This window comes from Rhynchophorus ferrugineus, unplaced genomic scaffold (assembly GCF_030347505.1).
Source record: "Rhynchophorus ferrugineus isolate W39M unplaced genomic scaffold, kcgeb_rfMv2 rfM8, whole genome shotgun sequence".
Lineage (NCBI taxonomy): Eukaryota > Metazoa > Arthropoda > Insecta > Coleoptera > Curculionidae > Rhynchophorus > Rhynchophorus ferrugineus.
In genome coordinates, this window is record NW_027472587.1 from 6,992,940 (window position 1) to 7,020,612 (window position 27,673).

At 32.9% G+C, this 27,673-nt stretch overlaps 1 protein-coding gene across 5 annotated transcripts in view; it reads right to left on the bottom strand.

Moving 5' to 3' along the window:
- vlc (disks large-associated protein 2) overlaps window positions 1–27,673 on the bottom strand; it is a 99,381-nt gene that overhangs the window by 3,003 nt on the left and 68,705 nt on the right. For all 5 annotated transcript variants that reach the window (XM_076411753.1, XM_076411750.1, XM_076411749.1 and 2 more), the window contains one exon: window positions 2,018–3,025. In XM_076411753.1, the coding sequence (XP_076267868.1) occupies window positions 2,018–3,025 (1,008 nt within the window). The remainder of the gene's footprint in view (window positions 1–2,017; window positions 3,026–27,673) is intronic.

Here is a 27,673-nt window from a genome sequence, read left to right on the forward strand (position 1 = left end):
TAACTCGAGAAATAGTTCAAAAATAAGGTGAATGCGCCAGTTAATATCTTACCAAGAAAGATGAAGATGATTGTATTGACAGAAGAGAGTCTATTATCACCAGAAATTATTATGCTACCGATAATCTAATTACTTAAAACCATAAATTAATTGTAAATATTCGGATTTTACATTTTATCCAAATATATAACCATGTTAAGAATATTTCATACTTTGTAATTTGGTTTCTACATTGAGTAAAATTAGCAGTCTTAAAGAAAACAGGTTTATGAAGATGAATTATATATCTAATCTTATATTAACCTTAGCATAACCTGCTCAAGTATATTTTAATATCTTAATTAGAAAATAATAGAAAATGCGGTCGAATATTTTATCTCGATTAAAAAATAAGATATGCCTAAAAGAATACAAGGTCATACGTAGGTATATTAATTCAGTCTGTATTTAAATTAATACTAAACGAGATACTTCATAATCTGAAAATAACACGATACCAGCAATATTAATATTATGTTAAGTCGTCTAAATTACAATGTATTACCTTATTTATAATGTCCCACAAACTAATTTAGATTCGAAATGTACTTAATAACAACAACATAAAAATAAGAACGGCGAGTTACAGATGACCAGTAAAAATAAATATTACATACCTACATTCCAAGTGTTGATATCCATGATCTAATTGACTCTGACATATAGCCATGTTACTTCACTTAATTTTTACATGCAACAGAACTCGAAACAAAATTTCTTGTAACTGGAGTAAAATTACTACTTCATAATTTATGTGAAAATTATCTAATCAGTTTTAAATATAAATATTAAATGAGTACTAAAAAAAATACAGATTTTGTAGTCGAAATGTTATTGTGGCTTAATGATAAAATATTAAATATTTGTCGCCAGACTTCTTTACTTCGTCACATTATTTAATATAAACTAGAAATACATCGAAAGAGGAAATACGAATAAACTTGAACAATGACATTATCTCCAAAAATATCTAATTATTAGATTTACGTAATATTTTATCTTATGATTATATATAATGTTGATATATCTTCGATGGATTTTTCTCAAATCATTTAATCATCTTAAGATTGATGGCATAATTACAAGAATTTATTTAAATTAGCATAAAGTCAAAGACATTAAAGGATGATCTGGTTACATGACAAGGTCTTTCAACCTTGTATGATATTTAAATTAAAATAAAAGTTTATAATATATTATTTACTTAATATATATTATTTTAATTATTTTAGCTATCATTTAAACTGCTGAAAACATGAAATAAACATTATTTCATTACATACCTGTATTAATATTATTTTTACAATTTCTTTTGTGGTTTTGATATAATTTCATGGTTATTCGTAAAACTGCTGCCACAGCAACCACAGAGGATATAACTGTGCGAAAATGGAGGAGAATCAGTTTAATTGCCATATTTAGCTCGTATTAAATGCATTACTGCACACAACCTTATCATTTTTGAAACACGGAAACATAAACAAACCTATCAAAGAAATATATAAACAAAGTTTTCTTTAATATTTATCTTCAACTTTATCTAATTCTATATTGGTTTAGTAAGCTTTATACTTAAGTACGCTCAAGTTAAAAACTATTTATTTTATGTAAAAAGTAATTTGTAAATATATATTTATATATATTACGCCGTAAATATTAAATTACTATTAAGTTATTTTTGTATCATTGTTGGCATTTGACCTTTTAAATCGTTGGGAATTTCTCGTTTAACATCCATCTCTTTATATGTCACTGTAGCGTGAAAATATAAAATCACATCTGATGGAGAATATACAAGAACATAATATATTTATATTCTATGAAGTATCAATTTGATAAACTAGCTTTCTTTCATCGACTGTTTATCGATAGATAAACTATATAAAAATTAATATTATCATAATAATCAATATGATTTTGATAACAAACATTTTAGTCATATTAATGCTCGAAGTACAAATTAATCTGATATACTCACTGGATTCCTCTTTTATAGGCACTTCAATCACTTTTCCATTTTGACGGTCCGCTGCAGAAACACTCACTTCTTCACTAGCTTTCGAATGACCATTCACCTTCACCACTTCATCTGTTAATTTAGGAACTGTAACACTTTTTTGCATTATAGCTTCTTTCGTCTTCTTGGGACTGGCTATCGGCAACTGGGCCCTGAACTCGGGTCTCAGGTGTCGTAGCACCGGCAAAGAAGGGCTGCTGGAGCTTTGCTTCATGCCGGACTCCGAGTTGTCATTGTCCAGAAACTTATCGGGCAGAGTTTTGTTGTGGACGTCATCCCCGGCCGTTTCATCAGAGCCAGAGATTCGGTTCTGTTTACGTTTCGAAACAAAGAAACCCTGAGCAAGGGCCCCGGGTCCATAGAGTCTCTCAACTCGTTGCTGAATGAAGGACTTCGTTTCCTGGCCATTAGTGTATTCCTTGCTTATCGTGGAGGACTTGATGCTGCATTGGATCTGATCAGGCAAATCACAAATGCTCTTGTTTTCGTATGAAATGCATTGCTTCTGGATCGTATGATGCGCGTTGCTGATGCATCCGTCAGTGGTGTCCTTCGTGTAAACATTCGATGAGTAGTGAGATTCTTTGCTGGTGAATGTCATGGTTTTAGTGGAACTATAAAATTTCTGACTGTGATGGGTTTGGAGTATGTTTTCGGTCATGTTGACCTTTGGCGTGGGCAAGGGTACTAAATTTGGCGGGGACAGTAGATTGTTGCTGACGCTGTACGTGGGTTGAGGCCCTGTCAAATAATTTCCAGGATCAAGCCGATGAGGTGAAGCATCTCTGGATCTCGCGAAACGGATGGGATCGTAGTTTGTCGTCGTTGAGTAACCATTAACGGTACAGGCCAAACTCAAGTACGAAGGTAGATGATGCTGTTCGCGTGCTACTTCCTGTACTTCCTGTGGCACCGGTGTGAGTACCCTAACGCTTCGCAATGTTCCAGTCGACGATACTTCGGACCAATCTGAAACCAAAACAAAAGAAATTATTAGAGACATTTTATTTAAGGCCGCGCAGGTTGTGGGTTATTCAACCTTGACTGGGCTAAACCTCTACACCTACACCACTATGCAAATATAAAAGATCGAGAGAGAGATTTTCGTTTTACTTTTAGATATCTTAGCGCCGATTATTAATTATTTATGGTAATATCAGAAATGGTCCGCACGGAATTTCGCAAAAGGTGGAAAGGTTTTAGATCTGGGTCAGCGAGTCGACTAAATCTATGGCATGCCAACTGATAACGGTCAACTTTTTATGGTCCTATTTATTTACAGTACATCGATTAATACACACATATATATGTGTAGTATAGTCTATTCAAGGTTTTTGTAATAATGCGTCATGGATATTTGTGACGTCGAAACATTGCAATGTTACCGCATGAACTCTGAGTTTTACTTCAGTTTGGCTTGGATATACAAAAAAAAATTAATCTAAATAAAATAATTGAACAAAACGTTATCAAATATAATTTATTTTGACATTATAGTAAATCTAAAAACTACAGTTAATTATAGAGCCACAATAATTTATAGGTAAGAGTTAAAACCTCTTATCACTATTGCTTTCAAGAATTTTGTCTGCGTCTGCACAAACTATTTTATCGATATAAACATAATTTAATAAAATTATTTTAGAGAAAATTGTCTGTCTGAAAGTATACATAAAAGAATTAGAGACATGCAGCTTTTTGAGGAATGTAAGACATGTTTTCAAACACTCTTACAGGGCATTGGGTTTAAATGGTGTAAAGATAAACCTCGGAGAGGTTTCATGGAACTTCCAGACATTGCCTTAAAAATAATTCAATTTTTAAAGGCATAAAATAAGACCAATTAAGATAAACTATTTAAATTTGAGTATCTTGATGAAACTTGGATATTTCAAAATGGTTCATTGTGGCACTCTTGGTAAGACAATAACAAAAAAAAAGTGTAAAGACAACAATAATTGATGGAAAAAGGTAAAAGTTACAAAAGCATTCGATTAGGTTTTGTTGGTCATTATATTTATTAATAATTAATTGCAGATATATTGCTGGTCGAGAAGGATATTCCATAAAAAACTGTTGGGATATATGGAAGGAAACATTTGTCAACCATAACACCTTCGGTTTAGGTGAACTCCATACGACATACCGAGGAAGTAATTGATAAATGATGGAATCGTGAACATGTTTTAGATAGATTAGAAATTAACAGTTTAGTGATTGAATTGGACAGTGAGTTGGAAAGTGAAAGTGACTGAAGGAATCTTTCAGGATACGTGATAAGGCTGTGCAATACCGGAAATTCCTGAGATAGAGTGATGAGAGTGGTAACAACTAAAGGTATGCACATGATTAATTGAATATAAGTGTAGAAAATGGTATTGTGATGCACGGATATGATTGTAATTGTTCAAAATTAAACATGAGCATTAAGTTACAACGTTTGAGGAGAGAATGAATACTAACTGTTTTGTAGATATGGTAAATGCATTAGACAGAATTAAGTGATTAATTGTATGAAGAATGGTGTATACAAATAGTAACAGAAGAAATAAAATATACAGTGATATCAAGATGACTTGACAAGTAAACACACCATGGAAGGAAACAAGAACTAAACTTAAAAAAGTAAATATGCCCTCGAATGAAAGTAAAATACGTTTCTCAGATATACAATTGCTAATTAGGTGGATTAGGCCTTCAGGGGGATACCACTACATAAAAAAACGCGCCTAGAAACTCTACCTCATGGGTAGTGAGGAAAAGGGTTCAATGTAAACAAGACAAATCTAACCTACCAACTATTATACCTTTGTTCTTAATTGTAGTTTCCAGTCCTTCAATAATATATATATTAGAGATGTTGTATATGTTAAAATAAATTGTATTTGATAACATTTTTTTTGTTCAATTATTTTATTTAGATTAGAATTTTTTTGTATGACAAAGCCAAACTGAACTAAAACTTGATGCGGCAACATTGCGATGTTTCAACGTCACAAATATCCATGACGCATTACTAAAAAAACTTTGAATAGACTATATATTCCAAATAACAGTGAACTCACGCCATCAAGATACTTAATGTATTGCCAGCTGCAATTTGTAAATTCGTTTTAGAATCAGACAATATTTCCCTTCTCATTTTATTCTAATTAAAAAGAGACAATGTTGTCTGAAAAGTTCAAATAAGTAACCCAACTAGTCTGCAAAAGTCGTCCGGATGTCAAACGTCTGCAAAATTCTTCAAAATATTAATTATAACAACTACAGGTTATAAACTGACAAACGTTGTTTTAGCGCTTTACTTGTTTTGATAAATTTCAAATCACCGCTTATTTTCACTATTATTGAAAATGCAGAAGCCAGACAGAACAGATTGCGTCTATATTGCCCCCTATTGCCAGTAAAATTCCTTAGAGAGGCATTTTTACTGTTAACTATTAATTTGCTGCAGTTTTTATTGAACATATTTTTAGCGTGTTGCAGACTGCACTGAATATTAGTACGGACACGGACACCGAAATATTTAAAAAAATTAAAAATATAATCTTAAATTCGCCGAAAAGAAATATTTATACGAAACGAGTAAAATAATACAATTTTTAAAATTATATAATAAAATCAAGCAAGACTTATTGTTTCAATTTGTGTATTTTGATGAGACATGGATATTTCAGAACGGGACCAATATACCCAATGGTCACTCATGCCAAGATGATAATAAAAATAGTGGAAAGTCGAATAAAAGTGGATTGAAAAAGGTAAACGTTGGAATAACAATTCATTAGGTTTTATTAGTCATAACATTTATTTATAATTCATTGCAGATATATTGTTCTTTATGCTGGAAACAGGAATGGTTTGGAACGTATGAACTCGACAGACACATTGAAGAAGAAACAAGTATATAATTAATATATGATAATTGTAGGAAATATTATTGTAGAGTGTAGATATGTATGTAATTGTTCAGAATATACATAATCACTTGGTTAAAACGTGCCAGAAGAGAAAGAATAGTAACTGTTTTGCAGATATGGCAAATGCATTAAGAAGAATGCAGTGATATTAAAATATCTTTTCAAGGAAACACTGTACCGAAGGAGACAAGAACTAAGCGTAAAAGGTAATTATGCTCTATAATGAAAGTAAAATATTACTTGGATCTCTAAAGTCTCTAGGGGATACAACTACAAACGCGTCTAGAACTCTAACTCTTTGGTGGTATGGAAAAGAGTTCAATGTAAGTATAATCACAATATGGATAAACACAACCCTAACCTACAAACTATTATTAATGTGTAGTTAATTGTAGTATTAAGTCCTTCGAAATATATGCATTAGATTTACTATAGTGTTAAAATAAATTATATTTGATAACAGTATTTTTGTTTAATTATTTTATTTAGATTAGAGTTTTGTTGTATGTTAAAGTCAAACTGAACTAAAACTCAGAGTTGATACGACAGCATTGCGACGTTTGGACGTCATACATTTAGATGACGTCTGTATAAAACTTCTTTGAATGGACTATAAAATATTTTAATGACCCAACGTGACATGAGTATTGCACATAATTTACAAATGAAAGAAATCATTGAATAGTTAAAGATATTATTTGCAAATTAAAAAGCTTGCACTGCATTATATCATATTACACAGAGTTTATTGCAATACGATTAAAAAAAAAGTTTATATTATGCCATATTATTTCCTTCCATGACCTTTCACCTTCACCAGTTTTTTTTAAATTTAAAGATGGTTAGGTTGTTTTCTTGACCTACTGAGTCAAAAAAAATTAAATACCATTGACGTACAAAATAGACTGTATTATAATTTTTAATCCAAACTTCGCTTTTTTTATATTTATTAATACACATATTTCTCAATGACTTTCGGCAAAATGGTTTCAAAATAATAGATGAAAAATGCGTTTTACAAAAACTATTTATACTTCCAATGCAGACCAGGCGACGCTACTTTTACACACTAAACTATTTATAACGCGCATATTTCGCTCAACCATCACTTCATTATGTCTGATGATTAATGGGAAATAATCGAAACACCGTTATAGACGTATCGAGTTGGAAACGTACCTCGGCGATAGGAAATTTATTCGTAAAATTACTTAGCCGGGAAAAAAGTTCGCCTGTCGCTTGTTTACGGATACGTCGGCCATCTGACAGCTTAATTACGAACAGAAGGAAGGAAATTACTTTCGAAACTGTAGGCTTTAAATCTGATATTACCTTAATTTGTTCCTCGGGACAGAAAAAGAAACAACAAATGAACGAGACATCGAAATTAATTAATTCCAATTATTGCTCCTAAGATGGCGAAGCAAAATATGTTAATCAAGTCGTGTCAATAGGAGACTTTGGTGGTCATATAGCAATAAATCTTAATAAACACATTGCTCTGATAGCATTTTGTAGTGTATTTTTTTGTACCTATTAAGTGTTGGAACGTATTCGAGGCGTTTTACAAAAGATGCGTAGGTTAGGGATGTTCATATTTTTTGAAAAGTTTTGAAATAGAACTTAGTATCTTGAATTTTCAGTATTTCTGACCCCCTCATTGTTATGTATTTTGAAGAAAATAATTCATATTAAACTACAGAATTTTTGAAGTACAGCATCGAACTTTTTAAAATTTTTTAAATCCCCTCCCTCCAACCTCGGCCATCGTTTAAAGAATTTTGTCTGAAATACTAGGGTTGGAGTGAAGAAATATCTATATTGTTAAAAAGTAGTATCGATATTTATTATTCTTCGACATATCCATATATTTTTAAAAGTATCGAAGCTGATTTATCGATATAACACTAGTGCTGAAAAGTCACGGGTGTAACAAAGAAAATGCGTCTTTTTTTGTTTAAAATTGGCTTTATTCATCAACGTAATCTCCATTAAGAGCCATACAGTCATTCCAGCGCCGTCCTAACATTTGATTACCATTTTGTAGAACTATTTATCTTTTGCTTCAAAATAGGCCTGCCACCAGTTGCTGTCCACCCAGATCCATGTTTCATCCACTGTGATATATCGACGCAAAAATTCCGGTTTGTTACGTTTAAACATGGCCAAACACTACTCATAATCATCAACACATTCTTGTTTGGCCAATAGTGAGCAAACGCAGTACCCACTTTGAACAGAGCTTTCTTATAGTCAAATGCTCATGCAATATAAAACCAACACGTTCTTTTGATGTCTTTACGATGTTAGCTAACTCACGCAACTTCACTTTTCGATCATTCAAAACGATTTTGTGGATTTTTTGATGTTTTCTGGTATTACCAGCACTATGTTCTGCATCATCGGTGTCTCTAAAACCACGTTTGTAATCAGCAAATCATCGTCTTATTGTTGTTTTTGATGGATCGGAGTCTTTATAACATTCTCAAGCCATTGCTTCGCTTGAACGGTATTTATTCCCATCAAGAAGCAGTGTAAAATTAAAACACGAAATTGTTTTTGATCCATTGTTTTGAAAATAAGAAAAGTAATATCACTCTTAGCAGAATAACTCACAAGCTTATGAGTAGATTATCATGAAATTTTAACAGCTTTCTTTAGAAGGTTAGTACTAACTGAAAAAGCGGCGAATGGAATAAAACTTTCGCATAACAATAATTGTAACAGTCCTAAATTACGTTAAATAAAACATATATTTTCGCATTAAAATCTCCTAGGTTCCATCAACTTGTTTATATTAATATTAAGGTTAAGGTGTACAGTAGCACTATTCTTTACTTTTGCGCCAATAACCCACTACTCCAGCTCAAAAGACTCCGTGATGTTGAGAACCCGGGCTATTTGGACATAAATATGAAGCGAGAAGTCTTTGTTATTAATGGTGCCTATTTCCAAGTCTTGATGGAGATTACTATATCTGTAGTTGCATGGCACGTTAACAGCACTATTCAATAATTTGTTCTGAAACAACCATATAGGCTTAAAGTTTTGTTTATACAACGGTACTTTATATATGTTAGTAGGGCACAATTTCTTTCAAAAAACCAATACATTCTTCTAAATTATGTAATAGATATTCTTTTAAAAAATATCGAGAACGATATATCGATATTTTTTTCGAGGTCCAACAACCCAATTTTTAAGAAAAAAATAGTCTCCAAACATCTGATCATACTCGATTTTAGACAGTTAAAGGAGACAGGAGACACCCACTGATCAAGGGACAGCTACATTGCTATTATTTTTATTGATCATAGTGAATAATGTAAGTAACAAAATCATAGACAATTTTCAAGGAATCAAACTATTTCGTAATATCGATATCAGGAATTACTTAAAAACAAATTAATTAAAAACGTCATTTAGATTTATAGAATATAATAATCCAACAGATAAGATAATGTCATCTAGAAATGGATAACACGAAATAATATAATTAACTAAGTGCAAACAAAGTGCATTAAAATTTTAATTAATAAACTTTCAATATAATAGGTTGAGGAAAATGAAATTTCGATTTATTTTTCAAATTGTTAACGATTAAGTGTGCCAATTAAATTAATAAATGGTGATCACTAGTTCAAATTATTACTTGACTTTTGACTCAAAATACCGTTTTTGCAAAGTTTAATTCAAATACTATCAGAAAGATAGGAAAACCTAGTGGTTTAGTAACAAACACATCTAGATAACGGAAAAATGTCATTGATGGAATGATACAACATATTTACCGCAAAATAAAAAAGACGCTCCTGGGAAGCCTGAAGATACGGGGAAAATCGCCCGTTATAAAAACTTTATTTATAAACTCGGCCAGCCAGTCGGTCCATCCGAGGCGTCGTGACACGGAACTATTCAGGCCACGCCGGAAAATTCCTCAAACCGAAGAACTAAGCCACCGTCTGGCAGCTATTAACTCACGCGGCGACCATCTAACGAACCAATTATCGCCGTCTGCGTTTCTAACATCGATCCGCGAGCACGGTGGAGCGGAGAAGAAGAAGAAGAGAATATGCGGACAATACGACGACGACGACGACACGTACTGAACCCGAAACGAAACTGACCCACCAACATTCGCGTACAACGAATGTCATGTCTCATATCCGAAAATATCGACCTTTAACATCTACGCTTTTGAATATGATATACACATATGAAAAGAATTTGAATAATTTCTCGCATTCATTTAATTAATTGGTACTAGCTTTACCGCTCTATCAAATAATTATGTAAAAATAATAGTTGGACAAAAATTATTTCATAAATAACAGTATTGATGACGAATTTCATACTGTGTTCTACTAGGTTCTTCTATTGGAGCTGGCGGAACATTTATTAGCAGTAGAACTACAACATTCGACGTTATTTTAATGCCTTATCTTACGTTTGATATGCTTATTACAATCTTAATTTATAAATTAATGTATGACTACTACTCTTTTGTATTTTCACTAATAGATAAGCAAGGTGAGTATGGGATTAATACATTAGTGTGTATGTTACTTCCCAAATTCAAGTACTTAAGTTAAAGTTAAGACTTTACAAGTTCATGTGGTTTGGTTCGTTTCAATCTCCTGATTCTCTTCTGCATGTTGTTCAATAGCTGAATTGCTTCCACGCTGCTATGATTTAGTAACTTTATTTTATGTTTTAAGGCGAAATCTTGGATAAGTTCGTGAATCCATGTGATTTCGATGTCATCGTGGCAGTTGTTCGTTGTCTACGTAGAGATAAACATTGGTAATTCATCGTAGAATTTTACTTTAATGTTTTAGTGCAACCTCATTCAAGTTCAAATTAGCTTTATGATATGAAGAATATTGCAGGGCAGTATTATTTTTCTTGAAATGCCTTTTCAACAATCGCTGTTACTCTGTGCATTTGGTCGAATGTTAATTGGTGATTGATAAAAAATGAACATGGGAAAAAATACATTCGAGTCACATCTTTAAAACGGTTAAATGTATTTTCTATTCTTATTGATGAGACTATTTGCCGTAATCCTGAAATCAGGTGTGAACCCGGCGTTGGGTCCAACCATGAGCTAAAAAGTGTAAAAAGTGTTATAGCCAATAAATAACGGTCACATAATGTAAACACCACTGTTTCATTTCGTTTTACATTCTTTCACCGAGCCACATCATTTACCCCAAACATTTTTTATTTAACATCAGAGTTACTAAAGAAATAGTTCCCAAAACATATTTAATTTATAAAAATATACAACAGATAATAAAGAAACTGATTATCCACTCTGGAAAGCCACGAAATATCTATAGCGCTTATGTCTACATGGTCAACCATAGGAGACCTATGTGGGAATCACGAGACAATCACCAAAAAGCAGAAGCATTTGCTGAATATATAGAAAAAAAAACTTTCAAACCAAACGAAACTAATATTGAATATAATTTGCCAAACGTAGAAGCTGAAAATTCGATGATTGAGAATTAGTCACACCGAAAGAGCTAACCAAAGTTATTGAAACTGAGATTAATCCCAGGAAATCACCAAGCTATGATTTAGTAACAGGAGAATTACTGCAAAAATTACCAAGAAAGAGGAATATAAAACCTAGTAACTTGATCAATACAGCATTTAGATTAAAACATGTCCCAGGCATTTGAAAGATGGCGGAAATTATAATGATCCTAAAACCAGGAAAGTCACCAAACGAAATAAAAGCCTATAGACTTATATCACTGTTGCCAGTAATATCTAAGGTTTTGAAACACTCTTGATGAAAATTATAAAACCAATCATAAAGAGAAAAAACCTAACACTAATACACCAGTTTGGGTTTATTAATAAGCATTCAACAATTGACCAGGTCCACAGAATAACAGATGTTACTGAAAATGCCTATAAAAGTATACTAAGTTATATTCTTAGATGTAGCACAAGCGTTCGATAAGGTTTGGCATGAAGGCCTTGTTCATATACTACAGTAAATGCTATCAAAACAACACACGGAACTATTAAAATCATAAATACAACCAGAATGTTTAGAGTCAAATAAGGAGAAGCTTACTCTACAATAAAAGAAGCTAAAGCAGGTGTATATACTGGGGCCAATGCTTTATCTACTCTACACTTGTGATATAAGACAAATGGAGATTTGCTGATGATACTGCGATTATAGCTGTCGTAGACAATAGTGAAGAAGCTACACGAAAATTACAACAGGCAAGTGACAATATAAATAATTGGACACAAGCTTGGAAAATAAAAATTAACGAAAGTAAATCTGTGCATGTGCAGTTCATCTGCAATCAGACAGTACAAGCACCAATAACACTAAACAATACTATCACTCCGTATAGCAACAAAGCTAAATATCTCAGAATGAATATTGATGTAAAACTTCGCTGAAAGGAACATATAAAGAAGAAAAGAAAAGAACTGGAATTGAAATATAGGAAAATATATTGGCTAATTGGAAGAAAATCACAATTATCAGTACACAATAAATTGCTATATATAAGATACATTGATATATAAGCAAATACTGAAATTTATATGGACATAATACAACACTGACATGTATAAATATTATTTCACAGATACTGAGATAGAGCCGATGGGTCCTCCTAGTTATATACCTAGATTTAAGTTATCAAAAAGACAAATTGTAGGTTAATCGGAAAGGACTAGTAACAATGTAATAATTAAATAATAATAAAAAAATAAAAATATATAAAATAAAAACAAAATTACAAAATAGAATTATCGTTCAAGTTTAAAATTACTTGGGAAAAATAAACAAGTCAATTAACGCTTGGTCTTGGTCTGTAATGAATTATTAAAAAATTAACAAAGTTTTATTAAGAGAAATTAAGAGGGTTAATCAAGAGAGAGGATGATCTTGTCTCCCAACATCTGAACACACGATATATCTGAGGACTCATTAACGGCTACTAACGCTTGCTTTTGATTAGGTTCAAACGCACCCACCATATATCCGCGATCATCAAACCACCATTTGCTACCGTGTTTGCAAAATTGTTTATTTCAGTTCTTCAAAAAAAAAAAAACTTTAAAAAACGTATTTGGCCGACTAATCTTCCTGAAGTTGATATGTGAGAAATGTTCAGGATATATAAAATACCCATTAGCGAATAAACGATAACAATCAGTTAATTAAGGAATTGTATACATTTCTATTCGTATAAACTAATTTGCATTCATTCAAGACCACCAGTTTGGCATCCGCGAAAAGTACTGGTTATAGATCAGGTGCCTTGTAATAACGAACCCAACAAATTTTAAGAAAAAAGAAACTATATTCTCAATATTATTTGCATTGCAACGTGGTTATATCGATACAGCAACATTTTAATCGTAAAAGTGAACTGAAACTCCGATTGATGCGTTGAGAAAGAAAAAGATATATACAGTTATATAGTCTTTAAAGTACTGTCACAGAGAAAATTGAGATTTAACTTTACAGACAATTTTGGAGAAATGTTTCGGGACGTCCAATATCTAAAGGTCACTACTTTGAACTTATTACTTTGAATCGCTATGCGAGCTATAAGAGCTACGAAGGCATCTGATTGGTTCATCTCGTTGAACCAATCAAATGTGGTGTGGATCGTATCGGATTAAATTTGGAAGTGTTTTCAATATTCAAAATAATGAGGCATCGTTTTCTGGTTATGTTATGGCATAAAGTTACCCAACCAAGGCATTTCTTTGTTGTTTTGGATCTATTAGAAATCATTGCGTTTAAAATAGACATATCTCCATAATTATATAAAAAAGAAGTTAAATGATATTTTTGTTCATAATCTATTATGACTAGTTCTCCAGACCTAGATGAGATAAAATTTACAAAAGCAAAGCAATATCCCATGCAAGACTTTGCAACTCCGTCAAGATTATTTAATATATTATGTGTAGGTCTTTAAGCTATCTGCTTTATTTTATTCATAGATTTTGTCATATCAATAAGGCCACAGTAATTTTACACATATTTTTTTAAAAATATTAAATTTAAACATTTTCGTTATAGAATACATAATGGTTTTAGGATAAAATATGACAATTATTATTTTAAGAATATAAATGATAAGTGTATGGCATATTTTTAGATTAAAGTTGTTATTAGAATGACGATTAATTTGTTTTCAATATAATAAAACATATCGACAGAATTCTAATACTCACTGAATTTTATTTCATAATTTTTTTTAGAAATTAAATGGTTTTTTATTTAAATTTCATTGGTCAATGAAGTGTGATATCAGAGCCGCCCTTTTATTAAAGAACCACTCAAATATCTTCACAGCAAAATATTTTCTTGCTTATAATGCTTACAATAGATATTTAAACTGACCAATCAAATTACTTGAATAGGCGATTATAACCCCATCTAGATACTGGACGTAGCGAAACTACTTCTCCAGAGACCTTTACTGAGTTTTATCTCTATTACTCTATGACTATAGTACTTTTTGTAGTTGTTATTACTCTAAAAATAGAATTTTTTATTGTAAAAATCAAACTCTCAAAAGTTCTTTACCACAACTTTTTTTAGTTGTTGGGACTCTAAAAATAGTTTCTTAGAGTTAAGAGCAGCACATATAGTGTGGAGCAGGAAAATAAAGAGGAGAATGAGTTAATTAATTCATTATAGTTTCAATGTTCAACGTTATTATTCAGATTTCATTAAAAAATCAATTCTACTATGTTATCAAAAAGTACTGATTCTTGGTAATACCATGTCAGTTCCAGCTAAACAACAAAAAATATTTATTTATAAACATGCATCGCGTTCAAATTAAAAAAGACGGTCGCAAAGTTCAACATATCATCACTGAAATGACATCACCACAAATTCCGAGACCAAACGTAAATATCGAAACTTTATTTCCATCCGCGACTACGTTAACACAGACATAACCTTTAAATCCTGTGATTCTGTGAACGGTTTCTAGCGATGGCTCTCCGTACCCATAAACCAGAGCGTCACCTTCTTTTAATAGACGGCTTCGAACGCATCATTACCCGCAATTCACGAGCCTCTGCGTTCAATTTCCTGCAATTTGTCTCTATTAATACCGGCAAAAATTCCGAACGACGAAATGATAGAGATTAGTTTCAGAAGTGTCGGGTTTGAGTGGATTGGCGCGTGAGCTCTGGCTCGGCGAACGCCTGACCGGCGGGTGATTCGATGATGACTGCGAAAGGTACTAACTAAGCACAGAACGATGATTATCGGTAATTAAAAATTCACCACGTCCGAGACGCGGTGTTTTTCCCGTCCGGTCATTTCAAGTGAAAATGGACGTGGATGATTCAACGCCTGGTGATTTATAATGGTGCCGCACAAAGTACGACCCTAAAACTAAAATTAAACAGCTGGAGAGGAGAATAAGAGAATGGACCGACGCTGGCTTTGACCTCATTCTTTCTTCTCGTCACTTATTCGCAGAAAACCACAAATATGCTTCATCTTCTACCTTATTTGAGCTCATTAATTAATTTGTTGTATATGTCGTTAATTAATAAAAACTCGCTGATAACGATTGGTATATATAGTCCTTCCAATAAAACATCCAACCCACGTAATCAACAGCGTCGGACATATTGCCAAATTGCCTTTCGAACTTGCAGCATTTTTCATTCTCAGTTTACTAATTAGCATCATTCTATAAAATTCGATTTGTGTAGGTACTTGTGTAATATAAACATAATAAAACAACTCTAACCTACAAACTATTGTAATGTTTAATTAACTGTAGTTAAGTCATTCAGTAAATATTTGATTTACATAAGTATTTTGTTGTTAGAGTCAAAAGAAACGAAAACTGAAATTTGGTGTAGCAAGGTTGTATTATAAATTTTGAACAACCAATGACAATGAATCAAACAATTTTAGAAACTTATGGTGATACTGCTCCGTCATATACGAACTGTCAACTGGTTTCAATGATTAAAAGTGCTGATTTTGAAGTAAATGGTAAAGAACGGCCCGGAAGACCAAAAAAGTTGGAAGATAATGAATTCCAAGAATCATTGGTCGAAAACAAAGCTTAAACTGTCGAAGAACTTTCAGACAGCTGATACATTACAGAATCAACGGTTTTCAAACGTTTACATGCAGTTGGAAAGGTCCAAAAAGGAGGGAAAGTGACTAACCACTGCATTTCGAACCGTCTCAACATCGCGGTATCATTGATTGCCAGACAAAAAAGTGACTGGCAGTGAAAAGACAATCCCAAAAGCCACGGGTTAGTCCAGGAGGACCATTAATATCGACATCGAAACTGAATATTCATGGCCATAAAGTATCGCTGTACATATGGTGAGATCAGTACGATGTAAAGTATGACGAACTGATAACACCACATGAAACTGTTACTGGAGATGTTTACCAAAGTCAACTGATCAAATTAGAAGATGTATGGTTGCAAAAAAAACTCCAGTAAAACCGAGTAAGAAACGCAAAGTTGTCTATACGCACGTATTTCAAAAGTTTTGTCACAGTCAACAGTGTACTGACTAGCACTTTCTGATTACGATTTGCTCAGATCGATCCGGTATGACTGGCACATAGTTTAAAAATGCGAAAATGGATCGATGATTGGATCACTGCCAGACTAACACAATTTTATCGACAGGGTATCGCCATGTTGCCAGAAAAATAGGAAAAAGTTGTGAAAATGATGAATTTTGATTAACATATATATGTATAAATAAATGGCTTTTTAAAGTGAAAAAAAAAAAGATCATAATACACGCAATAACCTAATAATAATAAGAGAGAATACTTCAGCATTTTATAAAGACTAAAATGGATTTTATGTGTTACTTTATCACGTTGGTCTAACATCACGAGGCTGAAGTAGTCAAGAGTCAATGACTTTTCGATTTTCGTTCATTTCAGTTCACACTCAGAAGGTTAGGTTAGTTAAGGTTAGTTTTTTTGGAATACTAAAAGAATGGTTTTGTGAAGAACTATCATGTAATTCATATTATTATGTTATATTTTTGAACCAATTTCATCCAAAAAATGACCCGGTTTGCAGAAGAACACATAATGCACAGTTTGCACAATGAATATATTTTGAACAATGGAACATAAACTCGGACGTCCTTTAAAGCTAAGGGTGTACGAAAGTTAAAGCTAGACCTGAGATTTAACCCTATGTAACCAAGAGGCTAAGCAGTGATGTGAAATGAGTTCGTATTTAGAAATCCAGCTTATTCGCCAGATTCAGTTCTAATATTCATCAAAGTACGTAGTAAGTGTTAACAATATACTAGATAGAGCCAGTACAAGTGTTTATGTACAATTAAGAATATCCACAAAACAAAAAAAGTGAAGAAAGACTTAGTTGCAAGTTCCAGAAACACCCGCTCTTGATCATGTACACACCTAAAATCTGACATAGCTAGCTTGGGGCTAATCTAGATGCGATATTTCAGAAAAACTTTAAATTTATTTTTATGAAAATATGTTATATATAATATTATATTAATATATAAAGTTATTGCTTCAAAATATATCAATGCACAGTTGAAGAACATATTAAAAGGCATAGATTGTAATGATTGAAACATTTTTACCAATGTTGGCTTTTTGAAGAAAACCATGATCAGATTTTAGTGATCAGTCAAAAATGAACATTTATAAAATGACACTAAAGAATGCTTATCTATACAATCTGAGACAAGAACATGCAGTGCATTTATTGATAACAAACAAAAAACATTAAATAAGAAGTCCCCATAGTCTAGCTGCATCACCTTCCGAGATATTTTAAAATGACACGAATGCTTAAAAAATTTACAAACCGGCAGAAATGCTATCTGTCATATCCAAATTGTTACGATTAAAATATGTTTAACCACTTATAAATGTATGACATTTCCAGTGTGACCAAGTGCATAGAGTAACAGCGGTTATTGAAATTGTATATGAAGAAAAGAAATACTGCCTTGTGATATTGCTGGGCATCTTTGCAAAATTTGGAATGGAACCTCAAGAAAGTATCTTATATTAGCCCATCCTAAATCATATTCATCTAGTAATTTAACGTAACCAAAACAAAGTTCTTCCATTAATTACCAATGCCCGTCGCTACGACACCCACGAAGAACTGCACGATGACATCGATATGAAATTAACATTGTAAGCGTAACTAATAAAAAAATGTTATAGAAATAGTCATCTTTTGATCAAGACCAAAATATTTTATTGTTACAAAATATATATTACAAAGAATTAAAAAATCACAAAGTTACTGAATTATTTGTCATAAATAAAATCATATACATGACCATAGAAAAACAGATTTAACCACAGAAGACCTTAATAAAATATTTATACAATAATATAATATAATAAATAATAAATAAAAGTTCACGGTCCTTTGTTTCAATTGGTCAACGGAAACGCTTCATTAACGAGATTATTTCGTATTTTTTGCTTTACATTCCTATATTAAAGCCCCCATAGAGTTGATAAATTGCCTACGGTAACTTGATTAGAATAGTGCGCGTTTATGTTATCTAATAGAATAGTTTTAAAAAATGCACGGCATACTATGACGAAACATAATTCTAGCGTAATACAATGTTTAGAAATATAATAAACGTATTAGCGCATGGGTATTAGTAACGATAAACGCTGCAAACGTCAGGTAATATATAAAAATGAAATCACTCATATGACAGGGCGTGATATCATTTCCAATGATGCCATCAGCGATATTTACTTAAATAATTGTCAAATCCAATGCAAACAATCGAATAAAATGCGGAATAAATTGCCTAAATCTGACTAACCCTACCATATTATATCAATAGTCGCAGGTAACTTTAACCAATTCATCAACGAAACAATCTGTAGAGTTTTTATTGTTTTGTTTTTTTTAGGTTTATTATGTATTTATCAACGTAGTACTCATAAATCACACCTTAAAATATTTTTAGAAATTTATTATTAGAACCTTATCTGTTTGGAATGTTAAGGCTTAACGCTTGAGAGTTCTTTTGATATCGAAATTTTGTCCTGATAGACATCACAGAAGTATATTAGCTGTGGTAATTAATCTCAAAAACTCTAATAGATCAAATTATTGATGCCAACGTTTTAGTCAATGCAATCGATATGAATAGATGCTTATTTAAATCAATTTAAAAACTATAAAATGTGATTTTATAAACAGGTTTTTTTATTACTTTAAAATAACCAATTAGAGTTGCCAGTGCTTGTGAAACTTACGGTTAGCAATTGATTCCAATGTGTGAATATCGTTTCACCATGTGGTGACTTCGGTGTGCAAGATACAGAGCATTTATAGATAAAAATCGAAGTTAAATACTTAAGAATGACAGAATTTAGTTTCAGAGGAAAATCTAACAATATAAGAACCAAGAAAGCGATTGGTGAAGAATAATATGAATAGAATGTTGTTCGATAAGTTTGGGGGACCATTTATTCGTCAACACTAAAACTAAAAATAAAAATGTCAACATTAAATGGCTAATAGTCGCCTTAGTCGCTAAAAATGGAACAAAAACTCAGTTGTTTTTAAAAATTATTAAAATAAATTTGTGCTTTCTTCCGTATGCATGAGATTGCGTCGTTTTTATATAAAAAAGGTATTACGAACTGTGACTGTGTGTATTAAAATTTACAAGTTAATAGAGAAATGTGTTAATTATTAAAATACTGAGTCCCTTTCATCAGAAGACTCAAAAGGAAAAGTAAAAAATTAAAACTTTTTTATATATCCTATAAAATTCCAGGGATTTAAAATAAATGGGTTGTAAATAAGTTCAAGACATAACAAGATAAATGTGAGTGTATAATTGAATTCAAAAATGAATCATTAAATTTTCAAATATAATAATAAAAGAGCTTTTGTGAATAGAGACATAAAGTTTTTTATTTTATTTTTTTATATATTTTAAAGTGTCCTTTTTACTAACGAGGATTTATCTGGACTGGACCTACTGTTTAACGTGGGCTCCGAACCAAGGTCCTCGGCATTAAGCCTACCAACTGACGAGTAACCAACTTAGAAATCATCCCAGAAGACATCCGGTCTTACCCAGCCTGGTTACTGGCGGGACTGGGATCATCTTCCTTGTCGGATTTTACACTCTTGCCTAGGATAATCACAAACATAAATTTACGACCATGCCTCAGAAGGATTCGAACCCGCGACTATCGCAACAGTAGGAGGACAGTCCTGTCGCCTTTACCACTGTGCCAACCAGGCCGGCGAAATAAAGTTTTAATATTATTCTTAAATTATTATTATCAATTAAAAAACTTCTATAAATCATAATTTAATGCTGTTGAAAGTGAAATTCCAGCCTAGAAATTTGAAAAATCGATTTTTTTATATATTCAAAGTTTACTACTATACTTAAAGTCTGTAACTTTTTGGATTTTTAATTTTTTCACTTTTTTTTCTTCAAGTATTTTTTAAACAAATTAAAAATTATTTAAAAATCTAGTAAAAATGTATAGTACAGGGGGAAAAAATACCTAAAAATACTTCCTTAATTATCACTAATGCATATTTTGAGCTAATCCATGGCATATTAACCATTAAACAAATCCTTAGCCAATCAATTGAAAATAGTGTTAAAAATAAATGAAAATGAAATTCAACTAAGGAAGATAATAAAAAATAAATGAATACCTGGCGAAAATAAAACTTGCACCACTATAAGCACTACGAGCCACTTTTACAGATACACTGGCATTGTCTGAACGATGGGAAAACACTTCGGCAAATATAAGGAGCAAACCAAAACGAAAAAGAGACGTGCCCTATTTTTAGTCGGTAAAAACAACATCCAGCGTCTTATTTCCGCTATTGCCAACAATTTTTTCTCGACTTGTCCGACTTTTGCGCCACTCCAAGCGACCGAGAATGAAAAATTAACTCGCCCGTCGTCGGATAGGTATCCCTCGGTTTGGTCGTACCGTATCGCGTTAGCCTTGAACCGTACCGTAACGCCAAAGTGCGATATCGAACGTTTGTCTTTGTGTGTTTTTTCTCTGTTCCTGCTTTATTGGTGCTATTGATGGTTTTCGCGCGCGTACTGTCGACATGTAGTTCGTGAATGCACGCAGAGTAAAGATCCTGTCGCTTTATCAGTCGGAAACACTAATGACGCGCCGGGTGCCCGTCCCAGCCGTGCGGCTAGGTCGGGAATCGAAAGCGGGCTGTGCATTTTGCCACTTTCTATTGTTGGTCTCTTATCGGCGAGTTCGATTGAAGAGTGTCTCGGAAGTGGTATTGTTTTATCGCTACCAAGGCACGAACACATTTTTATTTCCTAATTTCATTTTACTTTCATTGATTCAATAAAAAAAAACGTCCACTCCTATATATCAATACTAGGAAATGTTAGGTTGTTTTTTTTAAGTAAATATTTTCTTAATTCCCACGCTATCAATAACAATTTTCATTCATAATGAATGAATCAGGTATTAATTTCTAGTGTTGTTTTAAAATACATATAATGGGTCGGGGGAAAACTAATTTCGGTTCGTATGGAATCAGTGTCGAGCTTGTTTAGGTATACCCAGTCAAAAGTAAGTTGTTTAAAACTGTTCAAAGTATATAGTCTTCGATAATTTAAAAAAATGAATCGATTTTTCCTCGATTCGACAATTGGAATGAATTTCGAGTCCACTAATTCTGATGCTTGGCATCATTTTTGCACTCATCGCGATAAATCAACACCACACATTTTTGCCTTTCCCGAGGTTTTAGTTATCTTCAGTCTTTCAGTCTTCTAAATATTTTAGTGACTCGCTAGTGCAAGGTATACATTAGGAAAGTTCATATAACACAAAATCAAATGTTTTTGGCAAGATTAGCAAGATTTGTAATTAGGAGGAGAAAGTGACGTGAACTAACAGCCAAATTGGCCAAGTTCAGGAGCTTTTGTTTCTCTAAGATGGTGCGTGTGGAAGAGACGTATTGCAATCAAGTTACCTTCTGGAATTTGTATTCTGAAAGGAAACCTTTATACATAGAATGTTCTATTGATGTTACGAATTTAAACCTTCATTAAACTTTAGGACCCCAAGAGATTTAGTTATCTTTAGTCTTTCAATATTTTAGTGACTCGCTAGTGCAAGGTATCCATTAGGAAAGTTCATATAACACAAAATCAAATGTTTTTGGCAAGATTAGAGCAAGAGTTGTAATTAGGAGGAGAAAGTGACGTGAACTAACAGGCCAAATTGGCCAAGCTACAAGAGCTTTTGTTTCTCTAAGATGGTGTGTGTGGAAGGGACGTATTGCAATCAAGTTACCTTCTGGAATTTGTATTCTGAAAGGAAACCTTTATACATAGAATGTTCTATTGATGTTACGAATTTAAACCTTCATTAAACTTTAGGAGCCCAAGAGGTTTAGTTATCTTCAGCCTTTCAATATTTTAGTGACTCGCTAGTGCAAGGTATCCATTAGGAAAGTACATATAACACAAAATCAAATATTTTTGGCAAGATTAGAGCAAGATTTGTAATTAGGAGGAGAAAGTGACGTGAACTAACAGGCCAAATTGGCCAAGCTACAGGAGCTTTTGTTTCTCTAAGATGGTGCGTGTGGAAGGGACGTATTGCAATCAAGTTACCTTCTGGAATTTGTATTCTGAAAGGAAACCTTTATACATAGAATGTTCTATTGATGTTACGAATTTAAACCTTCATTAAACTTTAGGAGCCCAAGAGGTTTAGTTATCTTCAGCCTTTCAATATTTTAGTGACTCGCTAGTGCAAGGTATCCATTAGGAAAGTTCATATAACACAAAATCAAATATTTTTGGCAAGATTAGAGCAAGATTTGTAATTAGGAGGAGAAAGTAACGCGAACTAACAACCAAATTGGCCAAGCTACAGGAGCTTTTGTTTCTCTAAGATGGTGCGTGTGGAAGGGACGTATTGCAATCAAGTTACCTTCTGGAATTTGTATTCTGAAAGGAAACCTTTATACATAGAATGTTCTATTGATGTTACGAATTTAAACCTTCATTAAACTTTAGGAGCCCAAGAGGTTTAGTTATCTTCAGCCTTTCAATATTTTAGTGACTCGCTAGTGCAAGGTATCCATTAGGAAAGTTCATATAACACAAAATCAAATGTTTTTGGCAATATAAGAGCAAGATTTGTAATTAGGAGGAGAAAGTAACGCGAACTAACAACCAAATTGGCCAAGCTACAGGAGCTTTTGTTTCTCTAAGATGGTGCGTGTGGAAGGGACGTATTGCAATCAAGTTACCTTCTGGAATTTGTATTCTGAAAGGAAACCTTTATACATAGAATGTTCTATTGATGTTACGAATTTAAACCTTCATTAAACTTTAGGAGCCCAAGAGGTTTAGTTATCTTCAGCCTTTCAATATTTTAGTGACTCGCTAGTGCAAGGTATCCATTAGGAAAGTTCATATAACACAAAATCAAATGTTTTTGGCAATATAAGAGCAAGATTTGTAATTAGGAGGAGAAAGTAACGCGAACTAACAGCCAAATTGGCCAAGCTACAGGAGCTTTTGTTTCTCTAAGATGGTGCGTGTGGAAGGGACGTATTGCAATCAAGTTACCTTCTGGAATTTGTATTCTGAAAGGAAACCTTTATACATAGAATGTTCTATTGATGTTACGAATTTAAACCTTCATTAAACTTTAGGAGCCTAAGAGGTTTAGTTATCTTCAGCCTTTCAATATTTTAGTGACTCGCTAGTGCAAGGTATCCATTAGGAAAGTTCATATAACACAAAATCAAATGTTTTTGGCAATATAAGAGCAAGATTTGTAATTAGGAGGAGAAAGTAACGCGAACTAACAACCAAATTGGCCAAGCTACAGGAGCTTTTGTTTCTCTAAGATGGTGCGTGTGGAAGGGACGTATCGCAATCAAGTTACCTTCTGGAATTTTTATTTTGAAAGGAAACCTTTATACATAGAATATTCTATTGAAGTTATGAATTCAAACCTTCATTAAACTTTAGGAGCCCAAGAGATTTAGTTATCTTCAATATTTAAGTGATCCGCTAGTGTAAGGTATCCACTAGGAATGTTCATATGACGCAAACTCAATTACTTTTGGCAAAATTAGAGGAAGAGCTGTAATTAAGAGGAGAAAGTGACATGTACCACTGAAAGAAAAGGCCGAATTGGCCAAGTTACAGGAACTTTTGTTTCTATAAGATTGTGCGTGTGGAAAAGAAGAAGCGTTACAATCAAGTTACGTCCTAGAGTTTCCATTTTAAAACAATACTTTTATACATAGAATGTTCTACGGATGTTACTTTTCAAAAATGCTATAATATTGCTTCATTCAATAAGTATCATTAGAGATAGGCAATTTTAAAGCCATATACTCAGTATATACATGGAATCAACATTCGATATTCATTGTGTATGTATTTCTCTGATACTGCTGAAGTGCTGATTTTGATGTCAATGACAAAAAAAAACGACTTGGACGACCTGGACTAGCGGTGCTAGGCGATCGGAAAGTCCCAAAAGGAAGTAATATGACTTGTCAGGCAAAAAAAGGAGAGTTTTCTGTGTTTTAATATAACTGGCGATGAAAACTGTATCTACTACGACAATTCCAAGAGCTAAACATTTAAAGAATGTTAGTCCAGGAGATCATTAACGGAGAAGCAGAATATTCCTGACGACAAAGTCTTGCTCTGCATATGGTGGGATCAGCGAGGTGTAGTAGACTATGAGCTGCTAAAACCTACCGAAACTGTTACTACAGATGTCTTCGACGTGAATTGAGCAACTGAACGATCAGCAAAAAGACCAGCAATAGCGAATAACAGAGCCAAAGTCATTCTCTTGCATGACAAGTTGTGAAGCATACAATGTTGCAGCTCGAATGGGAAGTTCTATTGCACCCAGTGTACTCACCAGATATAATATTTTCTGATTACCACTTAGTTTGCGAAAACAGATTGCTGCCAAAGCAACATCGTTCTTTCGACACGCTATTATCATGTTGCCACAAAATTGTAGAGAATGATGGAAAATATTCTGGCTAATTATATTATACCAATGTTTCTCAATAAATCCTTTTTACAGTGAAAAAATTATCAGAATACATACAAGCACTTAAAATAAAAATTAATAATAATTAATAACTCAATAAGTTAAAGAAATTTAACAGATAATGAAAAATATTTTGATTGAAATATATTATACCAATTTTTTCTCAATAAATCCTTTATAAAGTGAAAAAATTATTATAAAATATGCAAGCACTTGAAATAACAATTAACGTTTCCATAAATTAAAGAATTTGAACAAATTTTATTAGGTGGTTATTATTAAATAAGCCTGAACATGGAGGATTAACTTCTATCAGTCTGGGGTGGTAACGATTTTACTTTCGGTCTACTCGATAATCCACCCTCGGCAATTTGGGAGCGGAACAATTTTCCCACGCAAGCAATAAACAGGAAAACGGAATAGGGGAGTTGTTTTTATGAAGTCAGTCACCCCAATCAGTACATACGAACGTGAAAACAAATAGAAAACAGATCCATAAACATATCCATAAATCAATGTACTTTACACATCTATAACGAGCGTAAACATAATCCACGTTTTTTAAATTGTATGTTGTTAACGTCAGGAGTTTTATATGAATTCGTAAAGCAAATCCTGCATCGACTTTGTTCATCATGAGCTGTTCGAAATAGCCAGAAATAATCAATAGAAGAGACATTGTCTTCCATCACGACAAAGCTAGATCACATACATCTTTAGTGACTGCGTAAAAATTGAGAGGTTTTGATACATCTCCGTATAGCCCTGTTTTAACCCCATCCGACTACCATTTGCTTCTGTGTCTGCAAATCTCTCTTAGTGGTATAAAATGGGTTTCAAAAGCTGCTTTTTCAGTAGACTCCTGTTCAGTTCTTCATCTAGAAACCTCTAGAATCAGAAGTTTTACAGTAACAGAATTATGGTTTTGCTGGAAAAATAGCAAAAGTCATAGATCAAAACGTCGCGTGTATCATTGACCAGTGTTTGAACAAATTGGTTTAGCAAAAGACATAAAAGAAACAGGAACTACTTTTCCGCAACCTTATATTTGCGGTTTATTTCTTAGAGAAACTTTTAAATTGTAACTTAAACCTTCATTAAACTTTACAGACCAAAGAGTTTTAGTTAGCTTCAGTCTTTACTTCAGATTTTACTGACGAACCAGTTTGTTCATTGGGAAAGTTCATATGACGCCAACTCAAAGAAAATATACCTCGAGTTATAATTATTATGAGCGTGCTCTGCGTAAACATTCAGTCATTTTATGTCATTCTAAGTCGACGCTTTACTAAATTATGAAGAAAATTACTTTCTGTCCTTACAAAATAAAGTACAATTAAATTACAAGTTTTAAACTGCAAGAAAATGGTTATATTTTAAGGTTATGTAAAAAGCAGAAACTGCAGATTTTGAGCTGCAACTAACCTAAAACAGAGGCATCAGAGATTATTGTGATCATTAGATATAGTCCAAAGGTAATTGCTACAGTTAACACGTTTTAGCTCATTCGGTTAGAGAAGTGTATAAGAGTGGATCAAAAATATTTGAGGGGTAATTTAAACAAAAAAAAATGTTTTTCATAGATTACTCTTCTGCAATACAGTATACTTGTACAATATTCATTTAATATATTCAAGACCCTATACAGTGGCAACAAATACACATTTTCACATACAAAAGAAAAACTGAAAACGTGTTATAAATCGTATTAATCTTCTCTCGGCATTAGCTGTGTGCGAAATGATTTGTCTTGATCATCTTACATTCTTCATAGTATTGACATCTGACGGATTCAACTCTATTGCAAATCACAACAGGATCCAGTTAGAGTAATACAGAATAATAATGTGGCACGTGCTGTTGAAATAATAAGCCAAATCGGTTAAGCTGCAAGAACTTCTCTAAGATGGTGTGTGTAGAATAGAGAAATTATTACAATCAAGACTAAAATCATTCGCCTGTATTGGCATGGACACTATTACAGGCTGACATCTGAGAGATTGAGGTCTTTCAAATGCGACGCTTATGGTAGACAATCAGTGTTTAGGATCAAATTCAGAGACCCAGATTACAATGGTTAGGTATGTCGAATGAAAGGTGAACGAATTCCTCACATACTTTTGTGGCGAAATCGATCTATTGTGTGGAAGATGCGACAACCAGCTCCGAAAAGTCAAAATCATAGAAAGCGATGCGAAAAATAGGAGACTAAGGTTCCTATTTTTCGCTATTGGTCCCAATTGGGTGAGAAAAAGACGACACTCTTCCTGACCGCGGGCTACACGATGATGAGAATGTTATCATGTATGTTATGCATCATAATTTTTTCGAAACAAGAAGCCGAGGCTAGTCTTAAAAGCTTAAGGGCGGTAAATGTTTTTTTTAACCAAAAACACCTAGTAGAAACCTAAAAGCCTATGAAGATGCCTAATTTGAAAGATCAAACCGAATTAAATTCATTGTTCATTGTTCTAGACCTAGACAAATTGGTTGCTTGGGCTGATTTTTGGATAAAAATTTTTATCGCAACATTCATATGCTACCTGAAAGATGTAGAGAAATTGGACCTAACGATGGACTTAGATAAGC